The following is a 12,068-nucleotide window of genomic DNA, read 5'->3' as shown; positions in this document are numbered from 1 at the left end:
CCATTTAACATCCTTAACAAAGATTTAACCTTATTGTTAACATTCTAAGACACTTTTTAAATAGTTTCTGTGGTGTCTCAACAAAGATTTAACCTTATCGTCAACATTCTGAGACGCTCTTTGAAATAGTTTCCAGGCATCCTTAACAAAGATTTAACCTTATTGTTAACATTCTAAGACACTCTTTGAAATAGGTTCCAGGCATCCTTAACAAAGATTTAACCTTATTGTTAACATTCTAAGACACTCTTTGAAATAGTTTCCAGGCATCCTTAACAAAGATTTAACCTTATTGTTAACATTCTAAGACACTCTTTGAAATAGTTTCCAGGCATCCTTAACAAAGATTTAACCTTATTGTCAACATTCTGAGACACTCTTTGAAATAGTTTCCAGGCATCCTTAACAAAGATTTAACCTTATTGCTAACATTCTAAGACACTCTTTGAAATAGTTTCCAGGCATCCTTAACAAAGATTTAACCTTATTGTCAACATTCTACAGGGGATATCGCATGAAGTCCTTAACGGACTCCTTAGCCTACGTTGCCATCGTTATCAGCGCGCCAAACCGTTCTGCACGCTTCAGACCGCACATTTCATCGTACAACTCCTGCACGCGCTCTTTCAGCCGGTCTATCTCCTCCCTTTGCATTTCTATGGTGTCTCTTTTATCTTTTGCGTCGGTGGCAATCCTTCTTACTGCGTCCACTGGGTCCATCGTATATATAATGGATCCGAACCATATTCCCTGCAATGCTCTGATAGTAGGACCCACCGGCTGCGGAAAGACCCAATTCATCGTGGAGCAGCTATTAGGACCCTTTAGATACCGTTTCGACTATATCGTGCTATTATGCCCCACATACGTGAATAACCGCACCTGGACGGGCATAGGAGTGAAAGATGACGACTTCTTCGTAGATATCTTAGACCCTAACGAGTTATCTGGGCATCTTAAGTTTTGGCACAAACAATTCCCTAAAGATACGCAAACCCTCCTCATACTGGATGACATCGCCTGCGGGGACGACGTAAAAAGACGCACTTCGGAGTTGGTGAAGCTCGCCTTTAGCGGCAGACACGACAATATTAGCGTTTGGTTGCTCTCGCAGCAGCTTACCAGCGTCTCTAAGCCCTTCAGGGAAAACATAGGTTCACTTGTCGTATTTTATACTCCGAGCCGGAGTGACCTGGAAACCATCTTAAGCGACTACGGCGGCGAGATAAGCAAGGAACAGTTGCATGAATACATGCGGCATTTAAAAACGCACCAACATTCCAAGATGATCTTCTCTTTGAGGTTTCCGTATTCCATTAACATATATGGAGATTGAGCAGCTCTTAGATGAAGTCCCCACACAGTTAGATGAAAGTAACCTCAAGGAACAACTTAACATCCTTGTGTCTTCGGGGAAGTGTAAAGAAATGATAGGTAAGGAACTTACCCATGAGCAGGTTAATAAGTTGTCAGAAGAGGAAGTTAAGAAGTTCCATAAAAGGTATGAGGCTGCCCTTGCAAGTAAGACCACGGACGCCGTAGCAGATTCCGCTATCCGACTTGCGACTAAATTACTTGGACTTGCGCTGCCCATAGACGACGTGGAGCAACTGCGGAAGGACATAAGCGAGGACTATGTTATCGCCCAAGACCTTAAGATAACCTGCGGGTGGTTGTCTTTGAAGTGCGGTAAGTTAATGGCAGTCGCCTCTGCGGCTTTGCACGTAGCTCAGCACGTCGACTTGAAGGAACTTGCGGGCACCTTTGGTGCCTCTTGGAAGGACTTCAAGAAGGACAGAGAAGTCGAAAAGGTCTTCCAGGCGGCACTTGCTGAGGTACCTGATCAAGTCGCCTCAAGTACTTAGTCAAGTCGTCCTTAAGTACTTAGTCAAGTCGCCTCAAGTACTTAATCAAGTCGTCCTTAAGTACTTAGTCAAGTCGTTGTCAAGTCACCTCAAGTACTTAATCAAGTCGTCATCAAGTTACTTGTCAAGTCGCCGTTAAGTCATTGTCAAGTTACTTGTCAAGTCCTTCAAGTCCCTTAATATAAGATGAGTGGCACCGAAGAACAACCACCCGTAGAAGATACCAAGATTACCAAGGCTAAATCTCCAGGCAGAGTTGCCGCGGGGAAGAAGCTCGCGGAGATGAACAGGAAGAACAAAGCCAAAAAAGAAGAAAAGGTGGAGGAAGAGGAATCCTTTATTAATCCTGGGTACGTCATCGGCGCGTTAGGAGTCGCTATAGCAGCCGGCAGCCTCTACTTACAATGGCGGGCAACGAAAAAGATAGAACCACCAAGATATCGCGCACCTGTGGAACCGGCTGTTAGAAAAAGTAAGATCCCTGAAATGGAGTTACCTTCTCGCTTCGTAATATAATGTCAACCAAATTAATTGACGCCGTCCAAGAACCTGCTATCACAACCTCCATCATCGCCGCTATTGGCTGGGTAGGTAAGAAAGTCCTAAAGGAGGACCTTACTGAGGACCCAAGTAAAAACCTGAGTAACTTTGCTAAGATGACCGCTGCCGTATGCGGGGCTATCATGCTAAGAAATTACCTACAGAAGGAAAAGTACCTGCCTACGGTGTAATATATAATGGCTAGCGTGGTCGCAGGTGGAGTTATTGCAGCTTTAGCATTCACTGGAGCTAATTATGGTGGTCAATATTTGGATAGATTAGTTAGAGGTGATCGCAGCGGAGATTTAGCTGCCGAGAGGAAGAGGCACGACTTAGCGCTGGAGAAATATCAGCGAGACGTGGCGGCTTGGAATGAAAAAAAACAAGCTTACAGGGATTGGTTGGATAAGAACTACCAAGACAAAATGCAGGCGGATAAGAACTTCGAAAACACAGACTACGCCTTTAAACTCTATGCGCAAGCACACCCCGACTTTAGAATGAGAAAGCCTCAGTTCAAGAATTACTACCAGCCTTCTAAGAAACAAAAAGGCAATGAATTGGTCTTTGTAGGAGTCGCAGGGCTGGCCGGAGGCGTGGCCTTGGCGTATCTAATATAATGATCGTCTTTTTGGAAAGCGACAAGAATGACTTTTCCACTTATCTGAATCCTCCCATCAAAGCCCATAAGGTTCGGTTGGTTAGTTGCTCTTTGTACAATTCTTGGTATAATTTGATTGGCGGCTTTGTCGTTGTGACTTCCACCAAACCAAAGTTGCCAGATTCCCATTACACCCCTATAACGCTGGCTAAGGAGCTAGCAAAGCATGGATATACTCTTACCACAGGATTACCCCATGAAATGAAATTCAAGAAAAATAGTGGAAGCGCTAATTTAAAGGACAGTTCATTGGTAGAACTCCTGGGCCTTACTAGTACCACGATCAATGGTCAACTTGACGTGAAATGGAAAGTTCCCGCTAAATACGAAGTTTACTGCAGCCTAGTAAGCTCGTACTTTAATGAAGGACCCAGTAATCTAATGTCCAAGTTTCCACCTAAGGGTAATCCATCTGACCTGGTAGAATACACTCCCATTTCTTTGTGCTATGACTTGTCTAATTTGGTAGAAAGCATAAACATCACCATTAAAGTGGACGGAAAGACGGTGGATTTCAACGGGCGAAAGATCAATCTTGTTTTGGAATTCATATAATGGGCCGCGTAGAGGACAAACTTAAAAGGATTTACTATGGACCTGAAGGCTATTGGAAAGGAGCGTCGGCTATCAATAAACTCGCGACCGCGGCCAGGGTATCAGAAGAAACGGCTAAGAACTGGTTAAGAAAACAAACCCTCTGGCAGGTTTATCTTCCCGTGCCCAAGTGCATTCCCAGGCCCAGCTTTACCGTAAATGCCCCCAACGAGGTTCATCAAGCGGATTTGCTTTTCTTACCACATGACAAGGTGAGAAGAAAGACCTATAGATACGCTTTGACCGTAGTTGATATCGCAAGCAGATACAAGGACGCCGAACCCATAACCAGCAAGGATTCTGGAGAAGTCGCAGAAGCCCTAGGTAGGATTTATAAGCGCGTCTTGAAATGGCCTAAGCTGCTGCAAGTGGATGCGGGGACAGAGTTCATGGGCGTCGTTACTAAGACCCTGAAAGACCACGACACCAAGATTAGGAGAGCCGAAGCAGAGTACCACAGGGGTCAGAGCATTGTCGAAAGATTCAATAAGACCTTGGCCGAGCGTCTCTTTGGGTACCAGTATTGGAAAGAGCTGGAAGATCCCTCCAAACGCAACAGGGAATGGACTCAGAGGCTCCCCCAGGTCGTCGCGGCTTTGAACAACGAGGCGGCGAGGGCTACGGGAATGAAACCCAAGGATGCCATAAAAAAGAAACACGTGGAACACAAGTCCTACGTCAGAAGTTCGAGGGCGGTCGGACTGAAGGGAAAAAAGCTCCCCCGCGACATAGTGGTCAGATACCTCTATCAGCCGGGGGAACTCGAAGGTGGCAGTAAGAGAGCCACGGATCCTAACTGGTCCCTGGAAACGTATGAGATCTCGAAGTCCGTCACCAAGGAAGGGCAACCCGTGTTGTATTACCTAAATGGCCCAAGTCGCGGATTCGTCAAGGAAGAGCTGCTCATAGTCCCCAAAGACTCAGAGTAATGCTAGCTGCCCTTCAAAGTAGCGCAGCACCACGCGCCCGATTACACTCTAGGCATGTCAGTCTTACGTTGCCTCTGCAATGGCCGCGTTTATTATTTATACGATCCATGGAGAACTGTTGATCGTCATTCGGATCAAACCTCCATAGTAGTGGTATGTTACATTTGGCACACCTTGCCCCTTTCTTATAGACGTCGTCCACACATAGGTCGAACGTCATATTTTTTTCTTCGTCGTGCCGCTTGTAGCGAAGGAGTTTCTTAGCAATGTTTTCTTCGTCTATGTTTTCCGGTGTCTTATCGTAACGCATTTGCGGCCCCCAGCTCTTTTTAACTGTTTGGCATATTCTACGCGGCTTACGGCGGTGTAGATAAGGTTGCTCCAACACAGCCGCTGGTCTATGATCCATAAGGTCTCTTTTATGGTAAGTCCCTGCGCGCTGTGGACTGTCATGCAATAACCCAAGCGCCAGTCTGGGTGGGAGGTAATTCTTTCCACCTTTTCTATGGGTACCCAGGCTTTATCGTGCGTTACAGCGTTCTGCAGTCGAACGTCGGTACCCGGCACCCAGACATCTCTTCCTTGCATGCGGGTGTCGTGGGGTTTGTAGCAAACAGGCACCAAATGACTAGGAAAGCGCTCCTGGTGTATTTCGAACAGGTCTTTCTGTATGCGAGACTGTGCCGCGGGCTTACTACTTAGCACCAGATCCTTTGGATGCCATGTGTAAAGGAAGTCCTCGTATTTCTTCGCTCGTATGTGCTTACGTAGTATCTTGTTTTGTTCCGCGTCGCTAAGGCCCCTTAATTCCGCCTTTAATTTACGTACTTGGTCTTTGCTGCGGTAGTCGGTGTTGATTTCTTCACAGTGGTCTACCATTCCTTTTAACCATTCGTGGGGCATTTCTCCGGCTATTGGAGGAGGTTGGCATGGATCCCCAGCAAATATCACCTGGCATTTCCCTTTTAGGAAGTCTACGAACTCCTGCAGTATTTCCAAGGGAACGGTGCAAATCTCGTCCCAAAGTATTACCGGAGGTATGTCGCGTACTGCCTCCGGTACCCACTTTTGGCCATTCCAGCGAAAGAAGCTGTGGTAGGTTTGCGCGTCGTAACCCATCTCCGTTAATTCCCTTTCCAAACGATGCGTAGGAGTTAACACCTTTATTTTTGGAAAGAGTTCCAAAACCCTGGTGGTCTTACCACTACCACCCGTTCCGTAAAGGTAAGAGAAGCGTTGGTAGGAAATGGGGTCCGTAACTAACGGTAATGGCTCATCTGTGGGGGTAATGGCGCCTTTTGTGTGTCCACCATGATATTCCACACGTTCTCTCCAGGCTTTTATCTCTTCGTCTTTAACGCGCCATTGACCACTTTCCGCTAACTCGTCTTCGGTGTAGAACTCCTGCATCTTTTCTAACACTTCGGGCTTTACGTACAGGGAATCCGTGGCTACACGTGGTATGTCCTCTTTGTCGAACCGTAGCAGCATCGCAAGAAGGTTAATGTGCGCATAGGCTAACATACTGGCGCGTAAATGGTAATATTGCGGTCTGTGATCTTGGTAGTAACACAGTGCATTCCACTTATGTTCTTTTTGACCTTCTACGAAGTAGTTCCACTTTTCCACAGATACCATCGATCCATCATCATGTGCGCGCTTTACGAGGAAGCTTAACTCTCCTTCGTCCGTTATTAAGCGTCGCTGCATATGTTTTTCGCCTTCTATTGCGCCCTGAGTGAACTTTCCTATGACAACCCGCGCGGTGGGGTTATGCTCAGGTAACCATTTTGTGAAGGAGGAGTGACACAATATGGCTTCGTGGGCGGTGTACGTCATAAGTTTATGCTCTTCAAAGAACTTTAACAACGGCACGGGAATCCATTCCTTCTCCTGTAAATGTTTACCATACCACGCATAAATTATGGGGTGTAAGCCCTTTGCTAACTTCCATGAGGTTAATCTTACAAACCCCGTAGCTGGAGCGTCATAGCTGCCGTCTAAGGACACACGAAAGAACTGTGAGTCTGGATGTCTGTAGCGGTCATAATACTCCTTACAATCCCCCAATCCTTTAAAACTTGCGGGGTAACAGTGTTTCATGTCTAAGGAGACGTATTCGTTTTCGTCATACTCCATGTTCCACAGACCTCCATGACCATGCTCTACACAGGCTTTGGCTATGTCGGCGAATTCCTTAGGCGTGGACTTCCATCCGTTCCTCTTCTTTGCGGCTAAGAAGTCCAAACTACGAGAGCTAAGGACCTCGTCTGAGAAGTCTTCCCCTAAGGTTTCACAGGCACTTTGAATGCGTTGATGTTCAATTTCGGGGCGGTAAAGAGTGCCATCCTGCGTCATAAACTGACTTCCTTCCGAATCCATCAACCAAACGGAGTTTTCGTGGACTAATTCTATCAACGGAGAAGCTTTATAGACCTTAGTTTCCTTCTTTTTTGGGAACCTAAGTTCTCGCCAAGCGTGTCCATTGTGTTGGTAAATGATTATGGGGGCACATCTACCTCCGTATTAGTGCGTACCTGGGTAAATGAACCCGTCAGTGATATCTTTTACGTGTATGCGGCGTTCTAAGGCAGTCTCTAACTTCTTGATGTTGTCTATGGTGGCTCCGGCCTTATGTGTGTCCTTTTCCCATTTCCTGATGGCTTCTCTTCTCTTTAAAGTTAACTTACCACCACGGGTGGAGTCCTCAAAGAACTCTCTTACTAACTTCGCAACACAGTTACCTGGATGTCGCATTGGTTTGAGCTTCTTAACGTCGGGCTTCTTAATTTCGTACGCACCGTAAATGACCACAGTAACTGGGTAAGCGACCTCGTAAAACATCATGTCAATGCCTACTAACGCTCCCGGGCGCGTATGTTCACTTAAGACAAACAGGTTTTGCTTACCTGACGCCCGAATAGGATTACGGCCCTTTTCGATTATCCACTCGCCGTCTAAATACTTTATAAACGTCAACTCCAAACGGTAGTTACCTTCGGGCATCATGTCGATAATTTTTTCTGCTCTTTCTTCGTTCATCGTCCCATCTGTATCTCCCTCCATAAATGTTGTGAAGGCAAAGTCGGCGTCCAGGCGATCCAACACCTGTGTTCTTAGCTTACGCACAGTTTTGTTTCGTATGCTCTTGATGGCGTCCATCGTATATCTAAGGAATATCTTAACCTCCGTTTGCGGTACCCAATATAGCAGCAGTAAGGGACTTTTCGCGATGCCACCCGATCGCGCAAGACCCCCTGTAGGGCCTCGTCACTGCGGGTTATACCCGTGTCATTTTTGGGGGTGTGCCGGCGATTCGCGTGTCCCCCTTACTGCTTCTGTTACGTGTTTGCATGCTGGGAAAATGATATTTTGTGCACTGAGACTTGGGAATCACAAATATAAAATGCATTTAAGGGATGAATTTGAACAAAACTATAGGATTTCATGCTAAAACATTCGGTCGAAATTCTGGGAAATGAGATATGAGGACCCCCGTTAATAGAGTGACTGTGCAAATTATGTTTTCTTTTCTTATATAATTAATGTACATTTTATAATTTCATTTAAGAGGCCCTTCAGCGTTACTACCTGTCTTTGACAGAGAAACAAAAGTAAAAAAAACAGCAACATTTATGAGGCTCACCAAAGAAAGTGCCGAAAGCAGGGCATTAAAAGTAATATTCTAATATACCAAATGAACAATAACACTTTTAAAAGAGCCAATTCCCAGAAAAATCGAGCAAAATCAAAAATTCGCGGCCACAGTCAAAAAATCAAATACCTACATTTTTGGTTTGTAGAAAGGTTTTAGTGAGTTTAGAAACGTGTTGGGGTTTATTTTTCAATTTATGAAGATATTCGCGAAAAAATCGAGAAAAACGATTTCGGCTTCGTCGCTGGTGTAAAAATAGTAGGCGTACCAGAGATAACGCTAGGGCCACAAAAACGTTTTCTCAGTAATAAAGCAGCTAATTTATAGGCAATCTCTCACCCAATTGTGATAGATTGCATATTTAACACTCTATCCATATCGGTTTAGCGCTAAAATTCAATAAATTTTAAAGAGTAGAACCACTTTTTTGTGAGGGAACTTTTCGCCGTACTGATGGACTTGGTTTTAGCTCAGATTTTAAAATAGCTTTTCTATATGTGGCCATTCTCCAATAACCATATAAATCTGGTTATAGAATATTTATAACACCTACTAACACTATCAGGAAAAGTTTTTTTGGGTTTTTTTACAAGCGCTTAAAAATTAGGCAATATATTCTGAGAAATTTTCCACTAAATGCGACCTAATTATGCAAATTACGGACTTGTTTACATTCGCCGTATATCACTTTACGTGCCCTATTAGTACCAAAACTATAAAACTTTGTACCTAAATCATTTATCTACACCAATTAAATGAGAAATATATCTTAAAGAGAGAGGAATAGATCGTCTTTTTAATTCTACGCTGTTTTCCCGTGACGACAAGCAAACGCAATATTTTCACGGTGTCTAAACCTTGTGTCCAGCTCAGTAACATTTTTTTACTGGAAATCTGCATACTGCAATCAGTTCCGTTTTATTTATAAATAAACTGTATAATGCATATATGGTGTCGAGAGCCATTAAGGAAAAATATTATTTTTCTGATCAGGTTTATTTTTATTTCATTTATTAAACTCTATGTTAAGTGAAAGTAACACCCGTTCACGCGTTGACACTGGTTTAGTAGTGCGGCTTTATTTGACATGCCAATCTCTTTTATGTCGATATATGATTATGCATTTTTCATTTTTCAGCCTAATAAACGCTAAATACCAACTTTAATTTTTTCAGCTGCTAGCATAAATATAGCCGAGATTTTACGGTAGTAATGACATAAATAAAATCAGGCTTGGCAGCTACACATCTTCAAAAGGCCCTCAAGTTTTGTTACATACGGAGCTTTTCTTTTTAGCTTAATGTCCTCGGTTGGTAGGTTGAAATGGTCACAGATTTCTCGTAGCATTGCTATTCCAAAGGTGGACAGCTTTGATTTTTCTCCCAGCTCGCACAAATTATAATTGTCATAACATATGGGGTGTTTTGGCACAATTTCATTTACCACTTCATCTCTTAATTGACTGAGTCTCTTTTCGGCTTCTCGGCTTTCGCTTTCATCTTCAGAATCATCCTCTACATGGTCTTGTAATGATCGTTTAGATGCTAGTCGGGAAAAGAAGCTGGAGATCTGTTGGCTCGTAAGGAATTCTGCACTTGTGAATAAGCGGTTTCCATCGTTGTCTCTGGCAGTCATCATGGCTTTGGCAACTGATGCTGCGCTTACTTTTTGCCCTGTGGTCTCTCCAATGTTGAATTTACTCGTTAAGTATTGTTTCTGCTTATTAGAAAATCTTGATCTTTTTGTGTGTGCTTTAAGCGCCCATCCCATTGGCAATGCGGCTGATTTTCTTATGGTCGTGTTCCCCTTGGGTAGTTGTTGCACTTGTACGCTAGTAAATTGCTCTTCCAGTCTTACTGCATATTCATGAACAGCTTTGTCGAGGACAGTTTCGCGCTCTAGGGAGCGTTCGTGTTTCCCCCAATCCAGGTGCTGCTGTAAGGAAGACATTCTTTGATATGATTTAATACAGCCCTCCTCTGGACATGAAAACAGTTGGGCACAAACTGTATCCTGCGAAGCATCCTCCTCCGTAACACTGGTAGTACTCGATGTTGACTTGGGAATGGCTTTGATTCTTGATTTGGCACTTGAAAATTTGTCAGAAAGTTCTTCATCTAAGCTAGTTGACAAGCTAGGGATATGAGCCTCTTTTGCAACATCCAAACTACTTATTACAATCTTTTTGCCCGATCCAATGCCATATGCCTTCCAAACTCGTAAAAACGTCTTTTCGTACTCAATATCCGACAAAGAGCTTACTCCATCAAGCTTGACTTCTAAGAGGGGACTTGGGGCTACCAAAGAATCACACAACGTTACACTTAGCCCATGTACGCCATTTGATGACTTCATAGCGTCGACCATTTGAGGAGCATTTTCAATGTCATTTCCTTGGTTCAAATGGATTTTCATGTGTGTCTTGATGTTGGCTGCCTTTCGGTCGCAAGCCCCTTTTCCACCTTGTGGGTCAGAGAAGTCCATGCGCTTAATCGAAAGACCATGGATTTGACTAATGTGAGTTGCTCCTACGATGGTTACGCCACTACGGTAACATCCGGCGTTATCTTGTCTGTAGTACACGGTCTTAAGGAGTGGCATAATCGTCTTGAGTTTCTTAATGACGTCTGACAAAACAGCCAACACGGCATAGCTGTCTTGGCTACATGTCTGAAACACATGGACGAAGGTCATCATTTCAAGTTGCTTGGATTTTCTACGAGTAGCAACAGTGACATGCCAAGACATTCCACGTTTCCCATACCAGTCTCTCTGACTCTCTCTGTATTTTTGTGGGATGAATTTCATTGCCCAATCCTGGACAAGCAACACGGATGTGTCATCTAAACCTTGGATGAGGTCGAGTCGTGCTTCATCCTGATTGATACTTCGCAGGAGGTGAGCTTTCCATGCAAAAACGTTCCGTTTTGCTTGATCCACAGTAAAGGTAAGCTCTTCTTTCGTGTCAACTGTTATATTTGTATCTGAAATCTTAGCCAGTGCCCGATCTATTTCTCCCAAGACAGAAGAGAGCGCATCACAGCGGTCGCAGGTATCCAGGTGGTCGTGAGTAGTACATAACGATTGGTAATCCTTGTCTTTAGGGTCACTTAATGCATACTTTCTACAATGATCAGGAATGTTCGATTCTTTTGCCACATGAACCTATTGGAAACAGCACAAAACTATTTTATACTTCGTTTAATTGAATCAATTGATTGTACACAATGTCATCCCACTAATGCAAAATATTATCTTGATGTTCCCTGATCCACTCGGTTCAATTTTATTTAAAGTATACAATTAATTACCTTGTAGTCGCTTTTAAGGTAGCGTTTTGCATTCTTCAGTTGCTCTTTCTGCTCTTTGGCCCATGACATTCCCATAAACTCGTCTCCAAGCCTTTCCGTAACGCTGCAGAGATCGTCGAAGGCTTGAGCACCGGCGGAACTGATGTAATCCAGGCCCTGCAAAGATTTTCTTTCTGAAGCTGAACAAACTGACAGGATCCTTAGAAGTGTTCTTCGGCTAAGTGGTTTGAAGCCGCATTCTTCAGCATAAGATAAATACTGCTTAACGATTGACTCCGGAATCAACATACGTATCACATTGGGTACTTTCACAACGTCTTTTGTTGAAAGCTTGATGGATTTTTCCCCAAATGGCAAATCTTGAACGACATACGGACTGGTTATAAAGTCCAGGAAGTGATCGAGTTGACTTTGGGAGACAAACATTCTGGTCTTGGAACACCTCTACCATGGAGCAGTGCATGGCAACACTAAAACGATACCTAGTTAGCTCTGGGATCCACGTCTTCAGTG

General features: G+C 43.9%; 1 protein-coding gene across 1 annotated transcript; it reads right to left on the bottom strand.

Moving 5' to 3' along the window:
- Nucleotides 1-9,471: 9,471 nt before the first annotated feature.
- Nucleotides 9,472-11,639, bottom strand: LOC148912426 (uncharacterized). The gene is made up of 2 exons (XM_089027633.1): nucleotides 11,556-11,639; nucleotides 9,472-11,409 (listed from the first exon to the last, which is right to left on the bottom strand). The coding sequence occupies exons 1-2, from the start codon at nucleotides 11,628-11,630 to the stop codon at nucleotides 9,472-9,474; spliced, it is 2,013 nt and encodes a 670-aa protein (XP_088883759.1). The 5' UTR covers nucleotides 11,631-11,639.
- Between the last annotated feature and the right edge of the window lie 429 nt (nucleotides 11,640-12,068).

Source organism: Actinia tenebrosa, unplaced genomic scaffold, assembly GCF_029948245.1.
Source record: "Actinia tenebrosa isolate PJP-AT-01 unplaced genomic scaffold, QUT_ActTen_1.0 PGA_scaffold11__36_contigs__length_13525064, whole genome shotgun sequence".
NCBI lineage: Eukaryota > Metazoa > Cnidaria > Anthozoa > Actiniaria > Actiniidae > Actinia > Actinia tenebrosa.
The sequence above is the reverse complement of the archived record's forward strand: the minus strand, read 5'-3'. Positions and strand labels throughout refer to the sequence as shown.